This window comes from Pezoporus wallicus, unplaced genomic scaffold (genome assembly GCF_028554395.1).
Source record: "Pezoporus wallicus isolate ANWC-B61680 ecotype Strahan unplaced genomic scaffold, APGP_CSIRO_Pwel_v1 contig_4901, whole genome shotgun sequence".
In the NCBI taxonomy this organism is placed as follows: Eukaryota; Metazoa; Chordata; class Aves; order Psittaciformes; family Psittacidae; genus Pezoporus; species Pezoporus wallicus.
In genome coordinates, this window is record NW_026640354.1 from 2,395,816 (window position 1) to 2,423,260 (window position 27,445).

The window sequence follows — 27,445 nt, forward strand, 5'->3', positions numbered from 1 at the left end:
GTGGAGTTGAATATGAGCTAGAAATGTGGCTAGTTCTGGGCTCACAAGTACAAGAAAGACATGGCCAGACTGGAGCAAGTCCAGCAAAGGGACACTAAGATGTTTAAAGGACTGGAGCACCTTTCAGACAGTAAGAGACTCACTCAGTGAGCTGAGACTGTTTAGCCTGCAGAAGAGAAAGCTAAGGATGGGGAGACAGAGAAGTCTTATCGATGTGTATAAATACCTGGTGGCAGGGCGCAAAGACTGCTGCCTATGGTATCCAGAAACAGGACCAATCAGCACTGAACACAACTTGAAATACAGGAAATTCCAGTGAAATGTAAGAATAACTTTATTTTTACCACAGGGGTCACTAATTACTGGAACAGGTTACCCAGGGGGCCTGTGGAGTCTCCAGCCCAGGAGACACTCAAAACCCAACTGGACACAGCTCTAAGCAAACCTCTAGTTGACCTCACTTTGAGCTGGAAGAACTGGATGATCTCCAAGGCTTCCTTCCAGCAGCCTGAACTATTCTGTGATCCTATAATTCAACTCATTCTAACAGCATGATCTTGCAAAATAATTATCCCACTTTCACTATTCCTGCCCTCAAGTCATAATTATATTTCAGTGCTTCCTACTGATGCCTATCACAACACTTCATTAGCATATTTAAAAAATACTTCATAGAATTTGATTCACGAACTCTTCATAGATGTCAAAAAAACCCACTATGGTTCTTGCAGTATTGTGAGGGGTACCTGGTAACCTCTTTCCAAGCCAATGACTGAATGCTTCTGAACGCTGTCTAATACAAACTTACTGCTCATGTACCTATCATACCCCACAATTTATCCATCTTAAGGGGCCCAAGTGTGGCAAATATATTATGGATTTAATCTCCTTTAAGATAATTTTCTGGAAAATGTACCATCACAATCCCTAAATTTACATCACATTTTATCCAGTTGCCTAAGTTCATACTTACATTATACACAATGTCTTAAGAAAGCATGGAAAATGTAGACCCATCATTTTTTTCCTTCAGTCAACTTAAGAGTTGTATGAATCTTCTGCTCCATACATAATTCACACATTTTCTTAAATACAGAAACTTTGTTTACTATTCTCTAAACATTGTCAAGATGTGATAATATATTCCTACTTCATGTTGTGAAATAGACTGTGCCAGTTTGTAATTTTGGAAACTTCAAGTTTCTGGAATCTGCTTAAGTTGATTCACTCTGAATAAAGTATTTTCCATATGCATTCTGAGAATTAGTGCTCTTTCTTCTCCTGTCTTTTTTTATTAAAAGCTGCAGAGATTGCATGTGATAATACCTATATAGCTAATCTTTACCCACACTCAACACTTGTATGGTGAAAGGGTCATTGTATTAGATACAAAAATAAACAGTTTAAGAAAGATTGTCTTTTTACAGTTTTTATTTTAAGCCAAAGAGGAGGAGCCAAATCTTTTTTAAAAATCTGGAAAATATGATTGCTTCAAAGTTGACTTCCTGAACCTCCACGCAACTTTAGGACACTTAAATGAATGTCAATATGCAGGAGTTATCTATAGCTAAATTATTTCATAATTAGATTCTATTTCTATCTTGGAGAGATTATGCCATTTACATTAGTCAGTGAATGAAAAGCCCAAGTAGGAAGAAATTAAATGGTGTTTCCTACTCAGCAGTAACATGCCTCTCTTCAGCTTGTCTGGATTCTATCTTTGCTGCTGTGTCAGGTAAGCAATTCATATTAGTCTACAATACAATAAAGCAAAATCTGATTACTCCCTCAAAGGAAGCAGTGGACTACTAGATTAGGCACCTAGGTTTTCAGTTTAGAAGGATCTTGGGACTCTTTTGAACTTTTTAAAGAAGTGTCATTTTAAGCAATTCTTCCAATTTACTACTTCAGAATAAAAGGAAAGAAGGATAATTAACAGTGCAATTCAAACCACAACTGTATTTTACATTGTATTTTACAAGTGAAGCAATTTTCTTTCTACTTCAACCATGTTTAATGAAATACACTTCTCTAGTTTTCAGGTGATTTTTTCCTCCTAGAATGAAACTATCATTCAAAGATCCATTTTCTCAAGTGGGAAAGGCAGCATAAATCCCACTCTTTACAACCACCCATGCATTGGTTTCCCTGTCAAAGTTCACTGACTAGTAAGATGCAGCAGTAAATTACATGTTAGGCTATAATTAAATAATGTATGTATAGAGGAGTGCATGTTTATATATTTTTATTTATATAGTTGTATTTATTTATGCTAAAACTAGACTGTATGGCCCAGAAACAGCAACGTCCAAAAAACCAAACAAGGGTACAAGGAACAACTTCAGTAAATGTGGACATTCTCAAAACTGCTTTGCCAGCAAAGCACACATGAACTTACAGTAGTGAACAGACAACTACATGATTAAACACCTGGTTTGCTGTACTGCCTGTGTTTGCTATTTCAATGCATCTCACTGCATGCAACAGTCTGGAATTCAGCAGAGCACTAAGACCCTCAAGAAGGAACCCAAAACACTGTAGGATTTCTCATCAAGGTATTAGAGAGAATGAGGGAAGACAAAGTCACCAGAAACAGTAATCCTATCTTATCCCTCTCACATGAAAAAGATGCTCAGAAAGGACTCAAAATATACTGTTGAAGAACTCCTGATCAGCAAAAGCGAAAAACACAACATAAAGAAACAGAAGCAAGCTATTTGTTGGATCATAACAATTTGCTGTTACAGATATAACAGATAATATGTTGACCTTACAGAAGCTAGGAATACCTTTCAAGAGGCACAAAAGAAAACACTTAGCACCGAATCAAAAAGGTTTTGACTGTGAACACATTTTAACATGTAATGTTTTCTGCATTTGTCTAATGTAGCTTTCAAAAAACAAAAGTGATGGAATTCTTGGTGAAACTGTTTACTTACATTGAAGGCATTAACTGCATTTTTATCATAATATTTCTTCTTTTCGTACTTATCCCTGATGAAAAATTCCACAGCTCTGGAATTAGCTAGTTTAAGGAAAATACGTATCCAGATAAATAGCAACATTAACCTACAAAGCTGATGGGCTAGTCAAAGAATTACACCAGATTCTTGCTCCTTCTCACTTTAAAACGACAGAGTAAACTGTTCTACATAATAATTCCTATTGCAGCATCCAAAAAAAAAAAAAAGCTTCTTTTTACTACGGAGAATTCATCAGTTTAATCTCTTAATGAAGCAATACGAGAAAGATATACTAGGATTAACTCAGTGTTCCACAGTTAGGACATTTTCACCTAGTATTTATAAGCTACAGGGTTGTAATACTCCAAATACTTGAACAAAGGTACTCATATACAATAATTATAGTTTACCATCATAACTTGCAAAAAAATACTTTGCATAAAAGGTGAAATGTACGTAAACCCATTCTCTGGTTTGCATAAATTGTATCACGCTACAAAAGCTGGTCATGAACCATTCTCTGAGATCACTAAATCCTCCACAAGAATCTCCTACTACAAGAAGCATCTCTGTGGAAGGGAAAGAAAACCAAAACACTAGTGATAAAAAAACGCAAAGGTGGAAATAGCAGCAAGCATATTGATGCAGAAGACCAGATGTGACAGCTCAAACACAAAAAGGACAAGTAGTTGTTTTCCTCAGTTATTCTCTCAGCTTCATAAAGCAGCTCATCCAAAGCAATGTGGGTACTTTAGTAAAGCTGATTCTCTGGTATCTGTGAATAAGTTTTAACTGACTAGTTGAGCAATGTGATTATTCATTTAAAAATCAAAATTGCAACTGTGGAAGCTGATTCACTGCCTCTCCATAGCAATTCTTCCTCAATGAATGGAAAGATACCTTAGCTCCATACTATCTCTCAAGATTAACTCTGAGGTCACAGCAATCTGTTCCTTCAGTCTGTATTGTCAACAACCATATTCAGTTTCAAATTGAACGTGTCACCTGAAGATACTTCCTAAAAGTTGCAGAAACCAAAACATTCTTTTCTACCTCTTTTCAAATATATCTACATTCTAAAGGGCATCTGGAGTACTCTGAATGCACAACTATCTTAGCACTAACACTGCACTGTTCTTTACACATACCAAAGAACTGTCACTTTGCCCCCCAAAAAATCAAAGCGTATTAAATTACAGATGAATAGAAGTTGTATAATATGCTACTTCCACAACCTTGCAAATTTACCTAAGACTAAATAGGATTCCCCTAAAAATTTCCAACTTGTAGCACAAATTACTGCATCATATAATCTCAGTGGGGAAGGAGATATAGAAAGGCTATTTGATTTTTTCCATGCTTTTGTAACTGGATAGCTATATTAATTTATAACTAATTTAGAAGTAAACAGAAAAGATTTAAAACTTGATTGTTATAAAATACCTTAAAACAACCTATCCTTCCTGTACAGTCTTAGTTATTTGCCGAAATTAACATTTTCAGATGGCACATTTATACTAAGTGTTCTAAGTTTTGGTTGCCCAAATTTTGGTGTTAGGCATTTTAGTTCTTTTGCATAAAGATTTCCGTATTTTTAGCAGTTTCCCAGGATGCTCACCTGATATTTCAGTCCTCAGAAAGTTTTAATTTGAAAATTATTTCAGAGGATCATAAGCATTTAAATTTGACACAGTTTAATTTCTTGGGATGCTATTAAACTGGGGTATTATTATTTTGGAACTTCAATATGTGTGAATTTTTGGGGCATGTCTATATTTGTTTAGATTAGTAACCTACTGTGCTCTTGTTAACAAAAGAATTTAAAGCAACATTAACAGTTGCCAAAACTGTTTTAAGAAGTGAGTAAAATGAAGAGACAAATTGATTCACTCTACTCTTGCGAAAAAAAAAAACCACTTTCAAACAGGAAGCTAAAGCTCTCATACAAAAAACTCATCAAAATGATCCTCAAAACCAGCTTCTATACCAGAGCATCCCTGCCAAGTACAAGGGAAGCATAAAAATAAACCAACGCCCAGACAGGTCAGTCTTGTGACTAAGCGGCAGAACTGATGGGGGACCTTTAGTGGGAGATTTTAGGAGGATTCCACATACATGTTTTTCCTATGCCTCCATTCTACTACATAAAAAATAAAAATAAGAATATTATAGTGCTACAGTTAAATATCATATAGGAGAACATATACAAAAGTGGTCATTATATGCAGAGTTTCCATAATACCTCCAAAAGATTATTCAGAATATTGAGAATATTCATAACCAGAATACTGATTAGATACAATGCTGATTTTGCAGGGATACAAAGGGCACAGAGGAAAGGCAAAAAAACAGCTTATCACAAATGCCAAGTAGGTAAATAGCTGACAAACTTATGGGGAAGCTGAGAAATCAAACAGAAAATGCTGGCATCCTCTCTCCTGGCCCTGTATTTTTAATAAAGAAAATACACACAATGAAATATATTCAGTTGACCAAGTCCACCTCTTAGAAACTGTCAGCTCTTCAAAAGGATATTTATTTCAAGGCATACAGTATCAAAAAAAAGAATTATCTTGAGAATCTAAAAGTGAGACCTGTGGTCTGATCTGACAAGAAAAGCTTAGAGCAAAGCATTATTGCTTCTCCCAGAATAGCACCAGTGAATTCGAGTTAGCTGCAGCAAGAACAAAACATACATCTTCAAGAGCCACTTCTGAGTAAGTTTTAGTCAAAGTATTTCAATCTTAGGGCTGAAACAGAGTTCTAGAATATTACAGCTGGAACACTACAGTGCTATCTGGTTCCAATTACATTTTTCTTATACATATGTATGTTTAATTTTAAAGCTACTGGAACATGAAAATACATATCTGTTTTGCTCAAGTGCATTTTATAATGAGGAACCTAACTCATAAAAAAAAAAATCTTCTGCGCATAGAATATCACACATAGTATCTAACAAACAGGAGAATCAAAATAAATTTGGGATACTGAAAGAGGAAATTCAGATCCAGTTATGGTTAAGTGCATTTACCAGCCTCCATAGGTTGTACCATCATCAGGCCAAGAGAACTGGGGATACATTCAACTCACTTAATAGTAGCTGTTTAGGCTCTTATTACAGAGTTCCATTAAGACTAGATGAAGCAAATCCTACCTGCAGAGTAACTCACTAAGTCAGAAGTGAATACAAATCTAAATTAATGCCATTATACATTATTCTAATGACTCATTACATTTGGAAAATATATCTTTTGAGGAAAGATACTTATTGGTGGTTGACAATTTTTCCTCCAACCTTCCCCTTCCAGTTACATGGTGATAACCACATACCAACACAAGTGGTAGCTCTCAGAGAGGTTTCATTTATTTAGATATTCCCATCTGTCCTTGCAGAGTTCACAGAATTGTATATGTTTCAACTCCAAAAAATTAGAGTACTTTATCTAGATGAAGAAATCCATATTTCACTTGAGTAAGATCCAATGGCTTATTTTATTTTAGCATTCAGCTCATTATTTCCTGTTCAAATACTTCTAACTTCAGCTGGCAGTTACTCAAGACAAAGACAGAATATTCAAGAGCTCTCCAGTATCACTCTAACTTCCAACATACAAGGAATTTATGAAGTCACCTTTTCTGAAAGCAAAAATAAATGGGGCTTGCCAAATCTCATTACAAAGTAGATTTGCTATAACTGAAGTAATTTAAACCTTTTCTGAACTGTTCCCAAATTCCACTGTCATTTTTTATACAACATCAATGAAATAAATAAGGTGAGTTGCCAAACGTAGCAGTTCCTTATAACATTTAAATTGCATTAAAAGTCATTTCAATGTGAACGCTAAATCAAAAAGGATACTGATCTGTTTGAGGTCTTCGGAAGTTCTCTGGTAGATTAGCTTCATAGAGTAGTCTTGCTTTAGTATTTCCCATTTCTTGCATGCACTAAGAAAAAGTGAGAAGAAACAGTTAGTTCAGGTCCACTAATACTTTAAATCCTGAAATAGCCAGAATGCTATTCGTGTGCTTAAATAACACTGCAAGTTTTTAACTTGGAGACCTCTCTGCTGCCATATGTCCTGGGAGATGCTCCCATTGCACAGGAGGGCTACCTGCCAATACTTGCTGGACAAGAGCTAACAACACAGATGCTGTTTAACAGTGTAAACTAACCCATCCAGTGAAAGATAAGCTTTCATCTCTCAGGATGCTCCTCAGACCAGGAGGAAAAGGAATAAGAAAAATTGTCTTGCAACAGAAAAATGCTTCAGACTGGAACATACCTGGAAAAAGTACTTGGAACACCAAAAAGAACGTAATTCAAGAATCACACAGATGTGTGAATGCTACTTTATTGTGCCCTCCTGAAAAGGAAAAGGCTTACAACACACTTTCTACAGATACAATGAGGAAGCATCTTTCAGAGTCCCAGTGGCAAGGGACTTCTGGATCTAAAATGATCCAGAAGAGGCAACTCAACCAGTTTCTGAAGTGAGTTTTCAGAACTTAAACTCATTACAGCAGAAACACATTAAGAATTACTCTGTAAAACATTTAAGCAGAGACATCATGATAAACTCAAATCCTTTCCAAAGGAGCCCTGGCATTCCATCCAAATTGAAAATATATATTTAAGGTATTTTACCTGTATTTGCTCTGGTGTCCATTGATCCAAGTTGACAGACTTGACCCTTGATATATGGACCCCAAGATTTCGATGTATTCCAGCACATCTGATGCAAATAAAAACACCGGTGTTCCAAGAGGCCCATCTTGGACCTAAAGTGAATGGAGAAATAAATTAGTTATTTTCAAAATCGCATATCCTGTGAAGATGTTATTTGACATAATTCTATACTGACAACAGGAATAAACATGCCTGAATAAGACTCACAACTGTTTCTCTGAGATTTCTATTACTTCTAACAATCTCCACTGTCAGCAGTTTTATTTATGGCTTTCTGCTTCTAAGTGATGTCACATAACATCTGAGTTAGTCAGGTTACAACCAGCCTCCCCCCCGCCAAAAAAAAAAACAAAACAAACCTGAAACAAAAAATTTAGAAAGTTGTCTTACTAGTAGCTACAAGATTTTGTTAACATCTTGAATAATCCTTAGGGCTGTGCATCAGGTGCAAGCATCAGCAGAAATCAGTAGAAGTTGCCCCTACATCTTCAATTAAAAGCTTCCCAAGACATGCATCTTTAATTAACTTGGAATTAAATGCAGGGCAATCTTACATTAATGCAACGAATCCTTTAACACCGCATCCAGCACAGACTTTACAACAGCAGCATGCAAGTTCTTTGGGAACAATTTGCAAAACCAACCAACGAAAATGCCCTAAGAATGGTGGAAAACTGAGTATGTTCAGTTGATTCCTAAACTATAGTACGAGTTGCCATTCACAGCCCAATAAAGTTTCCTCACAGAGCCTCACTACTGTTTCTCAGCTGTGCTGGCACGCTGAAACAGACCTACAGTATGCTGGCCTGAACTCCCAGTGAAACTTGGGATGTTTGACTTGAATTCACTACACAGTCTCAAACTAAACACATGTATATCATTTTATTGAGCTCTCTACACCACTATTATAGGCACTCCTTTAATGTCCATCTAGTTCTGAGTTCTAAGAAGTTCAGAGATCAAGTAACAATTCAAAAGCAAGAAAAAGCACTGAGGAGCTGGAAAACATTTCAAGCAAATATTTTCTGCCTTTGTACAATTGATGCACACATAGACTGCTCATGCAAATGCAGCAGCTTGCATTCCAATATATCATTCAAACACTGTCCTGGGGCATAGAAAAGAATTTCATGCCTAGGTCTCCTGATCTTTAGCTTAAGACTGTGTTGGCGAGATGACTTGCAGACTGAGACAGCAACAGTTTTAATAAGGGAAGCACACACTGCAGACAAGGCGGGGGAAGAAGGATTTATTACTTCCCATCAGCAGACAGGTGTCCAGCCACTTTCTAGAAGGATGGGCCTCCGGACATGCAACACTTGCTTTGGAAGACCATAGCCAAGAATGTCCTTTCTTCTTTCTCTTTTCCTTGAGCATTTATTGCTAAGCACATCATCACTTGATATAGAATGGTCAACTAGAGTCAGCAGCTGTCCCAGCTGTGTCTCCTCCCAGGTTCTTGCCCAGCCACCCCTAGCATACTTATCTGTGGTGAGGCAGAACATAGTGTGCAAGCACTGTTCAGCAAATGCCAAACAAGGAAGTGGCATAATTCCTTTCAGCTAGACTTCACTCTTTTGAATTAGTACTCAAAAATTCTAAGACACATTCACAGCTCCACAGACTTGTTGCAAGAAGCCCTCCTCTAGTGTGTAGTGTCCACTGCTTGACCTTCAAGACCAAATGATTAAGATGACTGGCAGTTTTTAGAGTAAGTGCTCCATTTCAGAAGTCAAGGGATCTAACAGTTGCTCACCAAAACTAACACAGTTTCCCACATGGCACTTCTATGTCAAAACCGCTATTTGTCAAGTAAGAACAGTCAAACAACTAGCAGCCTGTTGACCTGCCTTTTTATTTTTCCCCTGTAAAATACAGACAGGCAGTACTCACCTTGTCCTTACAGACAGCGTAGATCTGTATTGCAGGAAGATCCCACTTACAATTTAAACTACTTTATGCTTCGGCGCTCCAGGATAGAGGTTTTCATGCCATTTGCCTCTACAACTTAATCAAGTTTCAACTACAGTTTATACACCATCAGACAAAGCACCTCAACTTATGCAATTGCTTCATGTAGCCATGACATTTTAGAAACAAAAAGGTAGAGGCATGGTCTTATGTGCCCAACAGCTTATCCAGCTTTTGCTCTAAAACTATAACCCAGGAATGTGCCTTCAAAAGAGGGAAGGCAGTTTTGATCAGGTTACTTACAAGGACAAGAGGTGTTCATCTGTAGTGTCTATATGATGTCTGTATTTTTATCCTATAGGGTAAAGAGCTTTAACACTAAAAGCTTTTCACCACAACAGAGATTGTACAACTACATATTACACGAGTTTCCTACTCTTCAGGTTCTTCCTCAACTATAATATCCCAGATTGGCAAGTCCTATATTTATTTTGAGACAAACCAGAATGAGGGTTTGACATGACTGAAGTCTATCTTAATAAATGAACAGGAAGATCATTTCCTTTCTAGTTTAACATTAACTTCAAATTTTGTTAATAAAAAGAAAGATCATAACACAACTCATGAATTAGCTAGTTTTCTTCTGGAATGGAACAATTTTGTATTTTCCCAGAAGCTCAGATTTCATTAATTTGTACTTGTTTCTGAAACAGCTTAGGGAAATCAAATATATTTAAGCAATAAAGTAGCAAATTTAAAAGTGAAGTAACAGACAAACCTGAGGCCAGACAAAAATGTTCACATGTAATCTCCAAGTTTCAGACTAATGAAAATATGCAATATTAAACACTTTAAATAAAAAATGTTTTAATTACTACAAATCAATTACATCCACAGTTAAGTAGCAGGCAAAAGAAGTTATGAAATAATGTTTTCTGTGTGGGCATCAAACCAGCTGGGCTTGACATAACCAGTCAACTAAAGCTGTAAACCTTCCTGAGTGAGAAATGTTCAACAGTAATTTGGATTGATTCAATAAACAATTTATAGTTATCTCAATTTTGTATGAAGTCAAGATCCTTATTTATTTCAGGAAGTATTTTTCACTTAAATACTCACAGGTTTCTTCTCTTCATGTCCTTAAAGACAGATATAACTTTCTACTAGTGTAGCCTAGTGTATCTCTGTCTGTATTCTGCTAGACAGTTAAGATGACATTTGGCTTCACAAATGAAGACTGAACACCAAGAACCCAGATGACAACCATTTTTATACTATTTAGGACACCTTTCCACATCAGTAGTGATGCTATCTTACCTATAAAGAAATGCATTATACAATGAAATTCCAATCAGCCAATATTAACATGAAATACTGTTTGACATCAGTTTTAATACAATTGTAATGTTGTTCTTTTGAAAGCCATTTGAATACAAGGTTTTTACTAGGAGAACAGAGCTGCACTTCAGCAGCTTGCTGCACCAGTGTACCCATTAGATGTAAAAATACACTGAAAGTAATTTTTTAGTCATTTAAAAAACAGATAACCACTTTAAAACATTTTCAGTATCTTTCATCTTCAAGGCAAAAAGCTGTAAGACTGAAAGTGACAGCTTATACTAGACTATGTGCTAAGATACTGTGAAGTCCCTGAAACACTGCCTGGCTGAACCAAGGAAAAAGCTTCAGCTATCCTAAACAGATTACTGCTTTCAAGATGAGTATCTTTTCTTTTTCCTTCAACCTAAACTTTATTTTCTATATGTGTCTACTGATTAGACTTAGATTTCCTTTTCAGCTCTAAACAGGCCGTTAGGTAAGGTCAGCTGTGAAGGCGCGTACACTTTTCCAGGGAAATTACCAAGACCGGATTTTGAATGCATTGGGTCATTTTGGTGAAAACCTGACAACCTTCCTTAGGATGGCCTGACATTAACGATTTAAGTAACCCTTAAAATAACTAATACCAAATAAAGATCCTGTCCTGGGTTAAACCACGACAGACCTTCAAGGCTTATTGTACATTTTTACTCTGACTGGCAACTGTAATTCAGTTAGCTTCATAAAAACTGGCGATTAAGTTTCGCTTTGAAGTTTAAACAGAGCACAAGTGCAAACTTCCTGTAAGAGCTAAACAGAAAGATGGGTTTGAGCTATCACACGGCTTCACACAAATTAGTTTAGAGTTTTTAGGCTATAATTTAGGCTATTACATGTTAAATGGAGAATACCAAGCAACATTTCCTGCTGCACTGGTCCTGGCTGGGATGGAGGTAACATGCCTCCTAGGAGTCCGTATGGAGCTGTGCTTTGGATTTGTGACTAAAAAAGTGCCAGTAACACTAATGCTTTGGCTGCAGCTGGTCCATGCTTCCACGGCAGCAAGGCTTTCCTTCTCACCCCCACTCAGTAGGCAGGGGGTGCCTACTGATCATAGGGACATTCCAAACCATTGGACATCTGACTGCTGATGGGAAGTACTGATTGAAATTCTCCTTTTGCTTCACTTGAGTATCTTTTGCTTTGCTTAAACTGTCATGATCTCGAGCCGTAAGTCTTTCCTCTTTCCTTCTGCTTTTTTATCATTCCACAGGAGAGGGGGAGCACATAAGAACTGGGGTGAGTCTTCAGCTGCTTTGCAGAGTCCATGCCAGCTAATACATTAGTCTGTGTTCAGGAAATGTGTATCAAATTTCTAACAAAAACTAGGATTCAGTTAGATGCAGAGAAGCAGCACTAATTTGTGACGTATTTTGAGTATTTAAGAAGTCCTTTATTAGAGACCATCTAGACTCTTTAAGAATGAAGGACATACATAGCCACCAGACAACATTTCCTGGTATGCTTAAATTTTTTAGAATTGCTAAATAACTTGCAAATTAAGAAACAACTGAAGAGAGCTTTTTCCAGTTGCAGTAGACTTCTATGCCAGTATAGTTATTGTACAAAACCAACACCCTCATGACTTGCAGAAATATCTACAGCTACTAAAAAACTGAGAACACTTCTAACGCTGGCTTCAGCTGTTTAACACTTAAGCAATATGGAGTTTGAAAGTAATTTACATAATTTTAGATACAAGTCTCCATGTAAGTCGATTTCAAGACATTTTTTAAATTGCTGAAAAAGTTATCCATCTTCACAAGGCATTCTTTTATTCTAAAATGCACTTTAAAGTGTGAATTTGGAGGAAAAGGCACTGGTTTTATGTATTCTTCATGAGGTGAAAGCTTTTCTCCCAACACATTTCAAATTTTTTTTTCATACTCTCTCATCTTCAGAATACCTATTTTTGAGATTTTTGAGATGATTTCCCCTCTGTATTATTTAAACTGCACTAGTACCTTGCACATGCTGAATATGTGTGCATATACTCCCATATATCCCTTTCTTCACTATCCCAGTAACTCAGCCACTTAGGACCATATGTTCTACTCCATTATATTATAAAGCTGACTGAGGAAGCTGCAATCAACATTCACAGCACTGCTGACACATGCTGCTAATGTAATTATAGCTGATACAACCAACTTTTTGAGGGTACATCTGATACAGATCTTTAGGCAAGAATAATAACAGGAATGGTAATGTGAAAGCTGGTGCATTTCCAAACAAAAGACAAAGCACATTTGTTTTTATAAGTCCAAGGCTTAAGTTTTACTACAAACTGCTCGAGCTCCATTTTGCATCAGCTGATGCATAATACCATATCAGGTACAAGACAAGGCTTACATGATACTGCTCATTTAAAATGTTAAGAAAAAAGTACTTGTATCTGCCTTACAAAAAACATGGAAGCCTCATAAACTTCTGTAACTGTATGTGAAACCAACTGGTTAATACAGTGTGAAACACTGTTTTAGCTCTCTATCTGATTAGTTTCTATAAAAATCTTTTTAACTGCTTTAAACATGTCAGTCACCACTCTATCCTGTACTGAGATTCTACCTGCAGTAAGCAATTAGTGAGAAAGCTTATACACTACCTAACAAAACCGGGCAGAAGTAGGACTACCCATCACACAAACAAGTTTAAAAACAAACAAACAGGTAGTAGGGACCAGAATGAAATAAAAACACACAGAAGGAAACAGAAGTACAGGGATATGACAGACATAGCTAATGTCCACAAAGGAACAAGTGTGAGATTACTCCATATATGACTATAAGGTATGAGAATGATGATGGTTGCCTTCCTTACCACAATAATTCAGTTTCCTTCTCTCCATCAGTCCACTACCACCTGTTCAGCTTACTGAAGCTCCAGGTGCTGCCCACTCTTACTAAGCAGAATTGGGGTAAAAAGAGCAAGCACACAGCCTTTCAATCTTATATTTGCTGTCAAAGGTAAAGGTGACTGCCTTACATCACAAACTACTCTGAACCCTTTACGCTATGTGCATAAGACCAGCTTGCCAGGAGACTAAAAAGTTAAGAGACAAAGTTTTAAATGAAGAGGACTTGCCAAAGACTATGTTTAAATAAGGTGTGTATTACAGAGGCATATAAAAACAAAGTCAGTTTTCACTCTACATTCTTGCAGTTACCAATTAGCAGCTCTACAAGGAAGGCAGGCAAGTACTACATATAACACCACTAACAGCTTTGCATCTTATTAGCCTGCAATAAACTTATCTTGGGCCAACATCTTCAAAGGTTTCTTACAGACTACAATTCTTCCTTTCACTCAACTGCACCCTGCCTGTCCTTTGACCATAAAGCACAGCGAAGTTACTTCAATTCTTTTCTGTTTCTCCAAATTCTTCTGCTGGCTGAGAGACTTTGTCAAATAACTGGCTCCATCTTGTGGAATAGAGAATTAACTGCAAGAATATCTAGCGTGTCTCGGCCTAAAGATTGCTAGCCAGCTCCTAAAAACTATCACTTTTCGGCAGAAGACTTACCAGAAAGCCTCAGCACTTGTATCAGTACAAGCATACCCGCACAGTGCTTGCTCTCTCTGCACTAATTCCCCACGAAATTCATACTGCACAAGTGCTGTTCTACTCAAGATTTCAGGCAGGTTAACAATGAATATTTTCCAGGAAAATCTGTGATTTCTTCAAGCTGAGATACAGATAAAGATTGCAAACAGAAGACAAGCACTCTTACATATCAGATATAGAGAAATGAAGTTAAACTAATAAGCAGCAACTGTATATTATGTAATCCAATACAAGAAGAGCCAAGTGACACAAACAGTTCCTCCTCTAGTGGCTACCCAGTAAGGAACAAAGGAAAATGGCAGAATTGTAGTAATCCTTTTGAATTTCTCTCCTCAAAATATAACATACTACAGACAGGGATTAACTCAAGGTGATACTAAAATGCTTAAAACCCAATACATTTACTATCATCCATTTTCAGTTTAAACCTGCTGCTTCAAAGACCATCTCTTACTAACTTCATTGGAAGCTGCTTAGTTTTCCCCCAAAAAGGTAGAATCATATTCACCATCTCCAAGCATTTTTGAATCACGGACTATCAGAGGAGGAAAAAAAATGGGAAGAGGGGGCAGAGAGAGGGGAAAAAGCCAACAACACCCCCAGCCCAACCCCACAAAAAGCTTAACTGCAATGTTAATCATGTCCACTGAATCAAGATTTGCGAACTAAGGAAAAAAATCTTCAAAAGAACAGAAGATCTTGCATAAGTATGCTGAAAGCAAAGGAAACAGTGCAAGAACCATAGTACAAGAATCTCTTTTCTCAAATAAAATGTTTTTCAAGGTCCTTGGAACTTTTGCCTTATGAGACTACTGATATAGGACTATTTACCCATCACTTGATCCACAGAATTAGTTTCTGATTAAGCAGAACAAACAGCATGAAGCACATTTGTGTGTCACATCTCTTCCTTACATTAAACTTGATTTCTTCTTCTGTACAGTGTAAGAGGCTTCCCTGCTTTACCTCCATACCCAAAGATTAGGAAAACCATGTAAACACGGCCTTTATGTGTTTCTCAGATGTCAAAGTCTAAGTATGCAGCAAAATACTGTTTTATATAAACAAAAGCAATAAAAGGGTGTAGCTCAAACATAGCTCTAGTCTTTAGAGGTCTCATAGCAGGCTTAGTAAGCCTGTGTTTTGATAGTCAACACCAGAGTTTAAAATAGCCACATTAAAAAAAAGGGGGGGGGGGAGGGAGGGGGAAATCAAACAAGAGAGGTTGATTTTATTTAGAACCACTAAAACTCAACAGCCTAAAGTTGCACTGCAGGCAGACAATTCAAGCAACCAAACACACTGCTCCAGAGCCCTGCTTGATAACAGTGTGATTCAAGGTGTATTGCAAGAACAGTGGGAAGACAAGCCTTCAAAGCATCAGCTGTCTGGTTTTAGCCAGTGTCTGGTAAGTGGCATGAATTTTCAGGGACAGAACACCTCCAAGTTTGTTTTTTTCTACCCAGGTAACTACTTTTCATGAAAGTCATCAACTAATTAATGAAATTCAGTCCTATTCATAACTCTGAAGAGGCTGTGTCAAAGTACTCTGAAAGAAACTCCTCCCCTTCACAACCTGGCCCAACTCAGAAAGTCAGAGAGAAACACTATCAACAGGTTTCAATTATTGCTTCAGCTCATGGATCCATTTGCTTCAACAGTATCGATAATTGTAAAAGTGTTTAAATAAATAAATAAATAAATACAGTGTCTCTATTTCAAAGGCTGTATAAAGCCTGAACTAGTAAAGGAGTAGAGCAAAGTGAATATTCTTTCATTTCTATATTTAAGCCACAAAACGAAGTGGCTGGCTTGACAAATATTTTCCAGAATTTAAGTAGCTAAGTCATATAACATCTCAAAAAGCTTCATACAGGAAATTAAGTTAGGAATACGGAAAAAAAAAACCCACACCAAAAACAGCATAGTTTTTCAATCAGAAGACTGGCAAGTTACAGCTACTTCAGATGAACAGCCTTTTTCTTTTCCAATAGTCATTTGGCACAAGCAACCCTGTAAGGTGACAAAGTGAAAGAACTGTTAATAAGGCCAAAAATCTTCAAACAGCCAGTTATTAAAAAACTGAGTTTTGACTGAATACAATTGTGAGAAGACATTTGTTTTTCAAAATCAGAAATAAAATTACCAAACATTAGGTGATGATAATAAAATGCAAATGTTAATTTGTTAAACAAATACAGTACTTGTTCACTGTATTTGTTCAGTGTATTTTGAGTTCACTGTGACATTATATACATGCATAGTTGATCACTCTTTGTATAAAGTAATATTCAGAGAAAAAGGAGATCACAAATAGCTTTTGGGGAATTGTTCCCCAAAACATCACCAAGGCCTCCTCCATTTTATTTCTAAGATGGCAGGATTTTAAAAAAAAAAAAAAGTTTAATTCAGGGTTTTGTACTGAAGCTTCCTTTAAAACAATTTTCCAAAGTTTGTATCCCTGATTTGGAAGTATTTCAAACAGCAGGTTTCCCCAACCAGCCTAACACTGCCTAGGCAAGCACCACCATAACCAGCTACTAAACAATCAGAGAGCAGCTCCTGACCCTTAGCCGGTAGCCATGACTACCATGCTCATGCTTGGTTACTGTGCATGTATATGTAGAGTACATTGCACATGGCCACAGCACTCCTGCTTAGCCTTGGGATATTGGCTTGCTACAGCACACCCTTCAGAAAGTAAAGCCACTGCCCTAAGAATGAGAAATAAGAGAGATGCCAACCCTGGCACATTCAGTAAGCCAACAGCTTCAGTTTGGCTAAGGAATAGCAATCTAATTTTATTCTGCCTCTTCACTTGTAAAGAGAAAGACTGCTTGTGTCAGAGTTCAAGCTTCTAGAAGGTGTGTGAGCTGTCGTTTCCTGTCAGCAGCATTTGGTACTTACCAAAAAAAAAGACAAGATTACATAGGCATGTTAAAATATTAGTAGGAAGCTTCTGGAGCTGGTCTTGATTGCTATTTTTCCCCTGTCAGCACGAAACTGCTAAAAGGCCTACTGCTTTAACTGTACAATGTATAGTCCTTTTATATGCAGAAATAAAAAGAAAATTGGGAAACAACGAGCTCTTACAAAATGCTTTCATAATCTGATAGCTGAGCATCAACTAAAAGCACCAATGCTAAGAAAAAGGTGTAAATCTACACTACTTTGTTGGGAAGTAGCAAAAGCCCCCCTGCATAGCCAGGCAAAGGGTAAAGGCTATGTAAGCATCTGCTGCTGCAAAGAAAAAAACACCTTCAGCCAGCAATTTAAGTTCTTCTTTTAGTGATGACAAAAATACCTCAGAAATAAGATTTGCTTACAACATAGGCTTATAATATAACCTATCTGCTGATAAAAAAAAAAAATACCTTTCTCTACTAGAGAAGTTGTCTGGTAATCGCATTAATCAGCTTCCCTTTAGAATTTCTACTCAAATATAACTACAGACACTCTTCAATAAACACATCTCAAACTAAACACTCATCAAATTATACAACCGCTGCGCAGCCCTCAGGGACTCTGGAGATGGTTTCCCTTACACATTCTGTGTTACAAAGCCAGTAAACGCACCTCCAATTGCTGAGGTGAGTAGCTCGAGAGAAGATGCCTTCAACACCTGAGCGGGGGGAAGCTCAGCGTCCAGGAGCCTCAAATCAGAGCTGCGAGAGCCACCGAGGGAGCCTCAAGTCCTCGACAGGACCTGCCCAGGAGCCGGCAGCTCAGCTGACGAGAGCGAGCAGCTGACTCACAGGGGGCGGAGCCTGAAGCAGCGGCACCAGCCATGACTGGGTAAAAACCTGCCCCAGGGAGCGCGGGCGAACAGGGCGTGGCTCGGCAGTTCGTGCAGGCAGGCGAGCGGGATGGTGAGCACTCGCCTCATGACCAGGGCCCGGTCCGGGAGCTCTGCTCTGGCTGCCCCGGCGGTGGCCAGCGTAGGCACCCAGACAGAGCCGGTGAGAGGGGAGGCTGCAGTGCAGAGCTCGGGGTGTAGAGAGTGCCTGCACTGGTCTGGTGAGGGTAGGGTGCACGATAGGCAGGGCTGCACTCGGTGCTCCCTGGTGGAGGTCCTCCTGCAGCAGGGGCTGAGCTGCGGGATGCTGTTAATAAACTGCGAGGTGTCAGGGAAGCTGAGAGGAAGCAGGAATGCTTGCTCCAGGCGCAAAGTGAGCAGGGGCCTCAAGCTTCCCCTCTAGCTCATGGAGGAAAGAAGGAGGCCGTTAAGCTGAAAAACTGGGAATTAGTAACAAAAAACAACAACAACAACAACAACAAAAAAAAAACAAAAAAAATGAGGAAAAGGACAATTAAAAGCAAGGGGCTTCCTCCTAAATCTGTTGTCCCCACGCAGAACCGCTCTGCTGTCCTGCAGGGGGCTGATGAGGAAATGCACTCGAGCCAGAAACAGCCGGCTGATGCACTGGTAAAGAAGATCTCTACTGGTGCTGCCAGGAAAAAGCAGCAGGTCATAGTAGTAGGGAACTCTACTTTGAAAGGGACAAAAGCACTCATCTGTCAGCCTGACCCAGTCTCAAGGGAGGTGTGCTGCCTACCAGGGGCACCGATCAGGGATGTTGCAGAGAGGCTGCCTGCTCTAGTAAGTCCCATGGACTATTACCCACTTCTAGTTGTCCATGCGGGCGCTAGTGATACAGATAGCAGTAGCCTGGGGAACATAAAGAAGGACTACAGAGCCCTGGGGGAGGTGGTTAGGGGCTCTGGAGCTCAGGTAGTCTTTTCATCAATTCTCCAGGATGCAGGTGAGGACCTAAAAAAAGCTAGGAGGATTGGCCAGGTTAATAAATGGTTAAAAGGGTGATGTCATAGTCAGGGGCTTGGGTGTCTTGAACACGGGACCCAAGTTTGTAGGCCAGGTCTAGCGGGGGCTGGTAGAGCTGGTCTGTGGTTTTGGTAGGAGGCTTGCCAGACTGGTCAAGGATGCTTTAAACTAGATGTGTTGGGGGAGGGGGGCATCATTCCATCCCAACACACCCAGTCAGTTGCCAGCACCTATAATAAATGCTCGGAGCAATGTAGATATATTCCAGCCACTCCAGCCAAGGAGCCGACTTCATTTGGAGCTCGGCTCACATGCCTCTATACAACCGCCCGTAGCACGGGGAACAAACAAGAGGAATTAGAGATGTGTGCACATCTACAGGGGTATGATATAATAGGCATCACAGAAACATGGTGGGATGGCTCCTACGACTGGAGTGTTGGAATAGAAGGTTACAGGCTCTTTAGAAAAGACAGGCCCGGCAGGCGGGGACAGGGAGTTGCCCTTTATGTTAGGGGTAGGCTGGAGAGTATGGAACTGTGTCTGGGGACAGGTGATCAGTTAAGAGAGTTTGTGGGTCAGGGTTAAAGGGAAAACAACTATGGGAGACATTACTGTGGGGATCTGTTACAGATCACCTGGTCAAGAGGAACCTGCAGATGAAGCACTCCATAGACAGATAGGAAAAGCCTCACGCTCACAGGCCCTTATTCTCATGGGTGACTTCAACCACCCTGACATCTGTTGGAAGGACGGTATGGCCTGGCACAAGCAATCCAGGAGGTTCCTCAATTGTGTGGAAGACAACTTCCTCCTGCAAGTAATAGAGGAGCCGACAAGGAGAGGTGCCATGCTTGACCTCATGCTCACCAACAGGGAGGGGCTCATTGGAAATGTGACGCTCCAGGGCAGCCTTGGATGCAGCGATCACGAGATGCTCAAATTTGAGATCCTCAGGACAGTGAAAAGAGCATGCAGCAAGCTCACTGCCCTGGACTTCAAAAGAGCAGACTTTAGCCTCTTCAGGAACCTGCTTAGTGAGGTTCCATGGGATATAAGCCCTAGAGGGCAGGGGGGCCCAAGACTGTTGGTTGATATTCAAGGATCACCTACTACAAGCTCAGGAGTGTTGCATCCCAGCTAGAAGGAAGTGCAGCAGGAGGGCCAGGAGACCTCCTTGGATGGATAAGGAGCTCCTGAGGAAAATTCAAATGAAAAAAAGAGGCTTATAAAAGGTGGAAGCAAGGACACACGGCCTGGGAAGAGTACAGGGATGTTGTCCAGGAAGCTAGGGACCAGCTTAGGAAAGCTAAGGCCCAGTTAGAATTAAACTTGGCTAGGGATATTAAGGATAACAGGAAGGGGTTCTATAGGTACACAGCAAATAAAAAACAGACTAGGGACAACGTAGGCCCCCTCTGGAAGCTATCGGGAGAACTGGCCACACAGGATTTGGAGAAGGCTGAGATTCTGAATGACTTCTTTGCCTTGGTCTTCACTGGCAAAGGCTCTGACTGCACCACCCAAGTCTTGGAAGGTAGACACAGGGACTGTGAGAATGAAGACCTTGGGCCCATTGTAGGAGAGGATCAGGTTCGAGATCATCTTAAAAACCTGAAAGTGCACAAGTCCATGGGACCTGATGAAATCCATATGCTTGTCCTGAAGGAGCTGGCAAATGAAGTTGCTAAGCCACTGGCCATCATATTTGAAAAATCATAGCAGTCAGGTGAAGTTCCCAACGACTGGAAAAAAGGAAATATAACCCCCATTTTCAAGAAGGGGAAAATGGATGACCCAGGGAATTACAGACCAGTCAGTCTCACCTCTGTGCCTGGCAAAATCTTGGAGCAGATTCTCCTGGAAGGCATGCTAAGGCACATGAAAAGCAACAAGGTGCTGGGTGACAGCCAGCATGGCTTCCCTAAGGGGAAATCCTGCCTGACCAATTTGGTGGCCTTCTATGATGGGGCTACAGAAGTGATGGACAGGGGTAGAGCAGCTGATGTCATCTACCTTGACTTGTGCAAAGCATTCGACATTGTCCCACATGACATCCTTGTCTCCAATTTGGGGAGACATCAATTTGATGGATGGACCACTCGGTGGATAAAAAATTGGCTGGATGGCCGCACGCAAAGAGTTGTAGTCAATGGCTCAATGTCCGGCTGGAGACCAGTAACGAGCGGTGCTCCTCGGCGATCACTGTTGGCACCGGTCTTGTTTAACATCTTTGTCACTGACATGGACAGTGGGATTGAGTGTGCCCTCAGCAAGTTTGCTGATGACACCAACCTGTGTGGTTCGGTTGATACCCTGGAGGGAAGGAATGCCATCCAGAAGGACCTCAACACGCTTCTGAGGTGGGCTGATGCCAACCTCATGAAGTTGAACCATGCCAAGTGCAAGGTCCTACACCTGGGTCAGAGCAATCCCAGGCACAGCTACAGGTTGGGCAAAGAAGAGATTCAGAGCAGCCCTGTGGAGAAGGACTTGGGGGTGCTGGTTGATGAGAAAATGAACATGAGCTGGCTTCAGTGTGCACTTGCAGCCCAGAAAGCCAACCGTATCCTGGGCTGCATCAAAAGGAACATGACCAGCAGGTCAAAGGAGGTGATCCTACCCCTCTACTCTGCTGTTGTGAGACCTCAGCTGGAGTACTGTGTGCAGTTCTGGTGTCCTTAGCATAAAAAGGACATAGAACTGTTGGAACAAGTCCAGAGGAGGGCCATGAGGATGATCAGGGCACTGGAGCACCTCCCGTATGAACACGGCCTGAGAAAGTCGGGGCTGTTCAGCCTGGAGAAGAGAAGGCTGGGTAGAGACCTCATAGCAGCCTTCCAGTATCTGAAGGGGTCCTATAGGGATGCTGGGGAGGGACTCTTCATTAGGGACTGTAGTGACAGGACAAGGGGTAATGGGTTAAAACTTAAACAGGGGAAGTTTAGATTGGATATAAGGAAGAAATTCTTTCCCATTAGGGTGGTGAGGCACTGGAATAGGTTGCCCAGGGAGGTTATGAATGCTCCATCCCTGGCAGTGTTCAAGGCCAGGTTGGACAACACCTTGGGTGAGATGGTTTAGTGTGAGATGTCCCTGCCCTTGGCAGGGGGGTTGGACCTAGATGATCTTAAGGTCCTTTCCAACCCTAACTATCCTATGATGACCTCTCCCACATAAACTTGTGTTTGAAAAAGATGCAGAAAGAAGCCAGAGATCCAAGTCTTTAGACAAGAAGTACCAAATTTCAGGCTCTGGACTGTAGAAGTACACTAAAGCCATCTGTAAAGACTGGCCAGTTAGCTTCCTGTATCAGTCTTCTCCTTCTGTACTGGTTTGTGTTGGGATGAAGTTTATTTCCTTCACAGCAGCCCATATGGCACTGTGTTTTGGGTCTGTGACCAAGACAGTGTTGGTAACACATCAGTGTTCTAGCACTGCATTAAGGACTTTTCTGCTTCTCCAACTGCCCTGCCAGCAAGCAGGGTGTGAGGGAACACAGCCAGAAGTGACATGGACACAAATCCTTTCCACAAATCCCCAGGACTTGTATGCTAGCCCAGCTATACCCCAGTACTATACTCTGCCAAAGTCTTAGCAAATGGCTCAGACCTTGGACAGCTTCAGTACCCATCCTCATAGCCAGATTTGGGCCAATCCACAAGATGCAAGCCCTGGGAGATGGTTAACACCTGCTCTTTAAAAGACGCAGCTACTGTATTTCCTCAGTCAGTGAATAAAAGCTGTTGGTTAGTTGTGAATGTACTTCCCAAGGTCATTTAGGCTAATAAGATGCCCCAATCAGATCTAATTAGACCAGAGTTTTGTTCTGTTGTCTGAAACACCTTTAAGGTATGTTCCACCACCTCTCTGAAGAAAACTTGGTCCAGGATTTGACAACTTTATCATTTAAAAAAAAAGTAGTTTATATTCAATCAGAATGTATTATGCCAGACAATGCTGAAATGCACTTTGCATTTTTCTAAAGTCATCTTCTTGTTTTCTAAAATTATGGCAGTGTCCTCAGAGATAATACTAAAATAAAACTCAAATTAACAGTTAAGCATTCCAGCAAAACAGACAATCATCAACACTCAGCCATCATACATCAACTACATATGACTGGGAAAGGAAGAACCAAATTTACTTTTAAGAAAACACAAACAAAAGATTACTACCTCCTGCAGTCGAAAGAAGATGTTGCTGTAAAATACTATGCCTCAAAGTACCACCTTTGTCAAAAGCCAGGAAAAGAAATTGAATACAATACCAAAGAACTCAGCTGCATTTAGTCTGAAATCTAGAATTACAAGTGTTCAGAGTGGAATTAAGGCTGCTTGACAAATACCAATTCTTAAAATACTCTGGAGGATTCTCTAGCATGTGATCTTGAATCTCTTGCGTTTGTTAAAGTCTCAAGCTTTCCAAACTGTCCAAACACTTGACAGTCCTTTTGCTGTATAACATTACTGGAGTAGCCTTTTTAAGCAAGCACTCCATGAACACCCAAACTTCATGGAAATAGCAGTGAACAAGAAAAGTGTCAAGGGGCATTTAGTATCACTTCTTTCAGAGGCTGCTTGCTATGGGCTACAGAACACCCAGAAGAGTGAACCAAGGCCTCACAACCTTTATTAAGGGGAATGATAGTTACTTTTTTACTTAGAACACACAAGTAAGGTGGGTTAACCTTGGCTGGCTGCCACAGGCCCACCAAGGGGAAGAAAATAAGATGGAGAAACTCATGGGTCAAGATAAAGGCAGTTTAATAAAGAAAAGCAAAAGCCACGCACAGAAGGAAACCAAGCAGATCTATTCTCTACTTCCTACCAGCAGGCAATGCCCCCTTCCTCAAGGCTTCAGTATGCATAGCTGTTGCTCTGGAAGACAAACACTTCAACAGTGAATGCCCTCCTTCCCCCCTCCTTCTTTCAGTCTGTATTGCTAAGCACAACATCAAATGGTATGGAATATCCCTTTGGTCAGTCATCCTGGCTACTTTCCCTCCCAGCCTCTTGCCCACCCCCCACTTAGTGGCCTTTGGGGGAAGGCTGGAGACCCAGCTTTGATGCTGCCCTAGCACTGCTCAGCAACAGCCCGAACACTGGTTGTGTTACCAACACTCTTCTAGTTAAAAAGCACAGCACTATGAGGGCTGCTATGGGGAAAGTTACCACCATCCCATCCATATCCAGTGCAGCAGTTTAAACACATTTAAAGTTGAGAATAACCCACCTATGTATCACTTGTCAATGAGAACACCAACCAAAAAGCCTACACTCCATATGTTACTGGCATGTCCCTTTGGTTTAACTACTGCTGAGAAGGGGAGATTAAATGCATGTTTCTGTTGAAGATGTAAAAGGTGAACATTAAGTATGGCATTTGCCATGTTTGAAGGGATGTTTTTGCAATCATCTACAGGCAACTGAAAAAAACATTCCACAGGTACATACCCTAATAGGAAAAAAAAAGTCTCTATACTTAAAAACATCATTACTTACCAATACACTGGTTGTTTCTAGAAATTATGAATGACAAATTTAAACCCAAAAGACTTGAGTGCACATTACAAGGATCTTATTCAAAGTAATTACTCAGTCCCAGTTGCCACATACTACAGTGTTTTCAATCCACTTGCAAGTTCAATTGCATTCAAGAATAGTAAGTTACACACAATGAATCACTTTCATCTTCTTTTTCAGAAATTCCTGTAGGACTACTACTGCCTTTAATACTACTAATGAAGTCCTGTACTATTAAGATTTATCCATTTTCACTCAAACATTTCAGTAAAATTGCATAAGATTCTTGTTCCCTCCTTAAAAAGGAGGTATTACACAAGAGTATTGCAATTGATAACCAAACATGAAGTACCACATTCCTTCTCATCCATACAAGAGGGACAGTTCCCTACTCCTCATCAGTACATGCATTTTCTTACACAAAATCAGAGCCAGGCATAGCTTTGAGAAACAAAATTGCTTTTTTACTAAACCACAGCTGCAAAGTTAGAGGCAGTGTTGCCAAGCAACTAAGTATAACACATGGCTGTCCACAGCTCCATTCTGACAGGGGCTGAGCTAGTCTCTACCTCTTCTTCCTCCATGGTCTACTGGAAGTAAATACTTTTTCTCAAGGCAGAGGGGGCAACAGACAGTCTAGGTTTATCGAGACAGACATTGACCTGTGTGGTTTTCCCTTCCCCCATAAAACTTGTCACCATCTCTGTTAGCTACAGAATTAGTGCTCTCCCTATCCACATCCACCACAGTCTTGCAGCAGTAGGGTGCTCTCCAAACCAGAGAGTGACTCTAGAACACAGATCTACTCATAAGTATTTTGGATAAGCTGCAAACAAAGCAAGAACTCAGATTTTGTTGACTGGGTCAAGTTTGATAGCACCAAGCAGGAGCTCCTTGACAGTATGTACTTAAGACATACAAGTTCATCATCTACTGGAAAGCAACACGTGGTAAGACAAGGGAGTGGAAGCTAAGTAAGGGTTAGCATTATACCATATAATCAGTCTACTGTAAACAGAGACCAATGTGAAATAGCTATCCATCCAAATCTAAGATTGCCAAGTCTTCACAAAAAGAAATAAAGCTGGTTTATGTAAATGTCTTTCTGTGAAGCCATTCAAGAGAAAAATTTAAACAGTAATATTGCTCAAGCTTTCAGTAAACAATCAGGTAAGAGGCTAAAATGAAGAACAGGAATCTGCAGTAGTTTCTGTTCTGCCCCAGTCTTCCAGGCCACATCACTTTTAGTCATAATACCAACTTCCAACCAGCAGTTTTAAGATCCAGGGAGATTTCTGACATAAGACTCTAGTTCTGAGCAACTTCCTACCAGCTCTAGGAAGTGGTTAAGTTGTGAAGGCACTCTTCTAGCAAGACTTAAACAGCATTTCAAATACAAAAAATCATTATCCTTTTTGCGTAGACTCCCAATTCCCACTTACTCTAAATGGCTGGGTTTGGTCCTTTTTACCTTTGCATGTACAAACTACAGCAAGATTTCTCTATCAGCTATTTCAGGAAAAGTGCAGACTGTACTACAGTCTGTATTTACTGCTGTACAATCATTTTCCTTTCTCATAAAGAACCTTAACATTAAACAAAGAACCTACTTTCAATCTACGTATGGCAGATGCTTGCGCTGCAAAGAAAAATAGAAAAAAAACTTACATGGTATCTGCAGCAGGTCTCCATACAGGCTTACAAGTGATGCAGCAGCTGAACCGAGTCTGAAGTAGCTGAGATTGGAAGGGAACCCTGGAGACTATCTAGTCCAACCCCCTGCTCAGAACAGAGCAAACTACAGCAAGTTGCCTAGGGCTGTTCCCAATTGAGTTTTGAGTATTTCCAAGGATGAAGACTCCATAGCTTCTCTGGGTAACCTGCTCCCATGTTCAAGCTCTCACAGAATTAAAAAATAAAATTAAAAAAAAAAATAAAATAAAATACTTTCATTTCAGTGGAAATTCCTTTGTTTCCATTTGTGTTCATTACCTCTTGGTCCTATCACCAGATACTACAAACAAGTGTATCTCTGTTGTCTTTGCTCTGTCACCAGATATTTACACACATGTATAAAATCTCCCCAGTAGCCTTCTCTCCTCCAGGCTAAACAATCCCAGCTCTTTCAGCCTCTCCTTTTATGTCAGGACACCAACCTCTTCATCTTTGTACCCCTTGGCTAGACTTGCTCCAGCCTGTCCATGTTTCTTTGTAACGTGGAGCCCAGAACTGCACGCAGCACTACAGATGTAGTCTCACCAGTGCTGAGGAAAGAAGTATTACCTTCTTCCAGCCACTGACAATGCTCTTCCTGAAATTCAGTCCAAGATGCTGCTGTCCTTTGTGGCAAGGGTGCGTTACTGGTTCATGATGAATGTGTGATCCACAGGACTACCAGCATTCCTTTGCATCTCCAGCACACCTTCCCTAAGGGTGGGGCTTCATATTTCCCTTTGTTGAACTTCATGTGGGTCCTGCTGGCCCATTTCTTCAGTCTGACCATTTTTCTGTTCTGAGCAGCAGCATATGCACCTAGCTCATCAACCACTCCTGCCAGTTCTGCATCACATCAAGTCTGCTAAGGGTGCAGTCTGTCCTATCACACAGATCATTAATGAAGATGTTAAC

General features: G+C 40.2%; 1 protein-coding gene across 3 annotated transcripts in view; it reads right to left on the reverse strand.

Moving 5' to 3' along the window:
- SMAP1 (small ArfGAP 1) overlaps positions 1-27,445 on the reverse strand; it is an 82,356-nt gene that overhangs the window by 45,297 nt on the left and 9,614 nt on the right. For all 3 annotated transcript variants that reach the window (XM_057418837.1, XM_057418838.1, XM_057418839.1), the window contains exons 2-4: positions 7,612-7,745; positions 6,826-6,911; positions 2,940-3,015 (exon numbers count right to left, since the gene is read on the reverse strand). In XM_057418837.1, the coding sequence (XP_057274820.1) occupies positions 2,940-3,015; positions 6,826-6,911; positions 7,612-7,745 (296 nt within the window). The remainder of the gene's footprint in view (positions 1-2,939; positions 3,016-6,825; positions 6,912-7,611; positions 7,746-27,445) is intronic.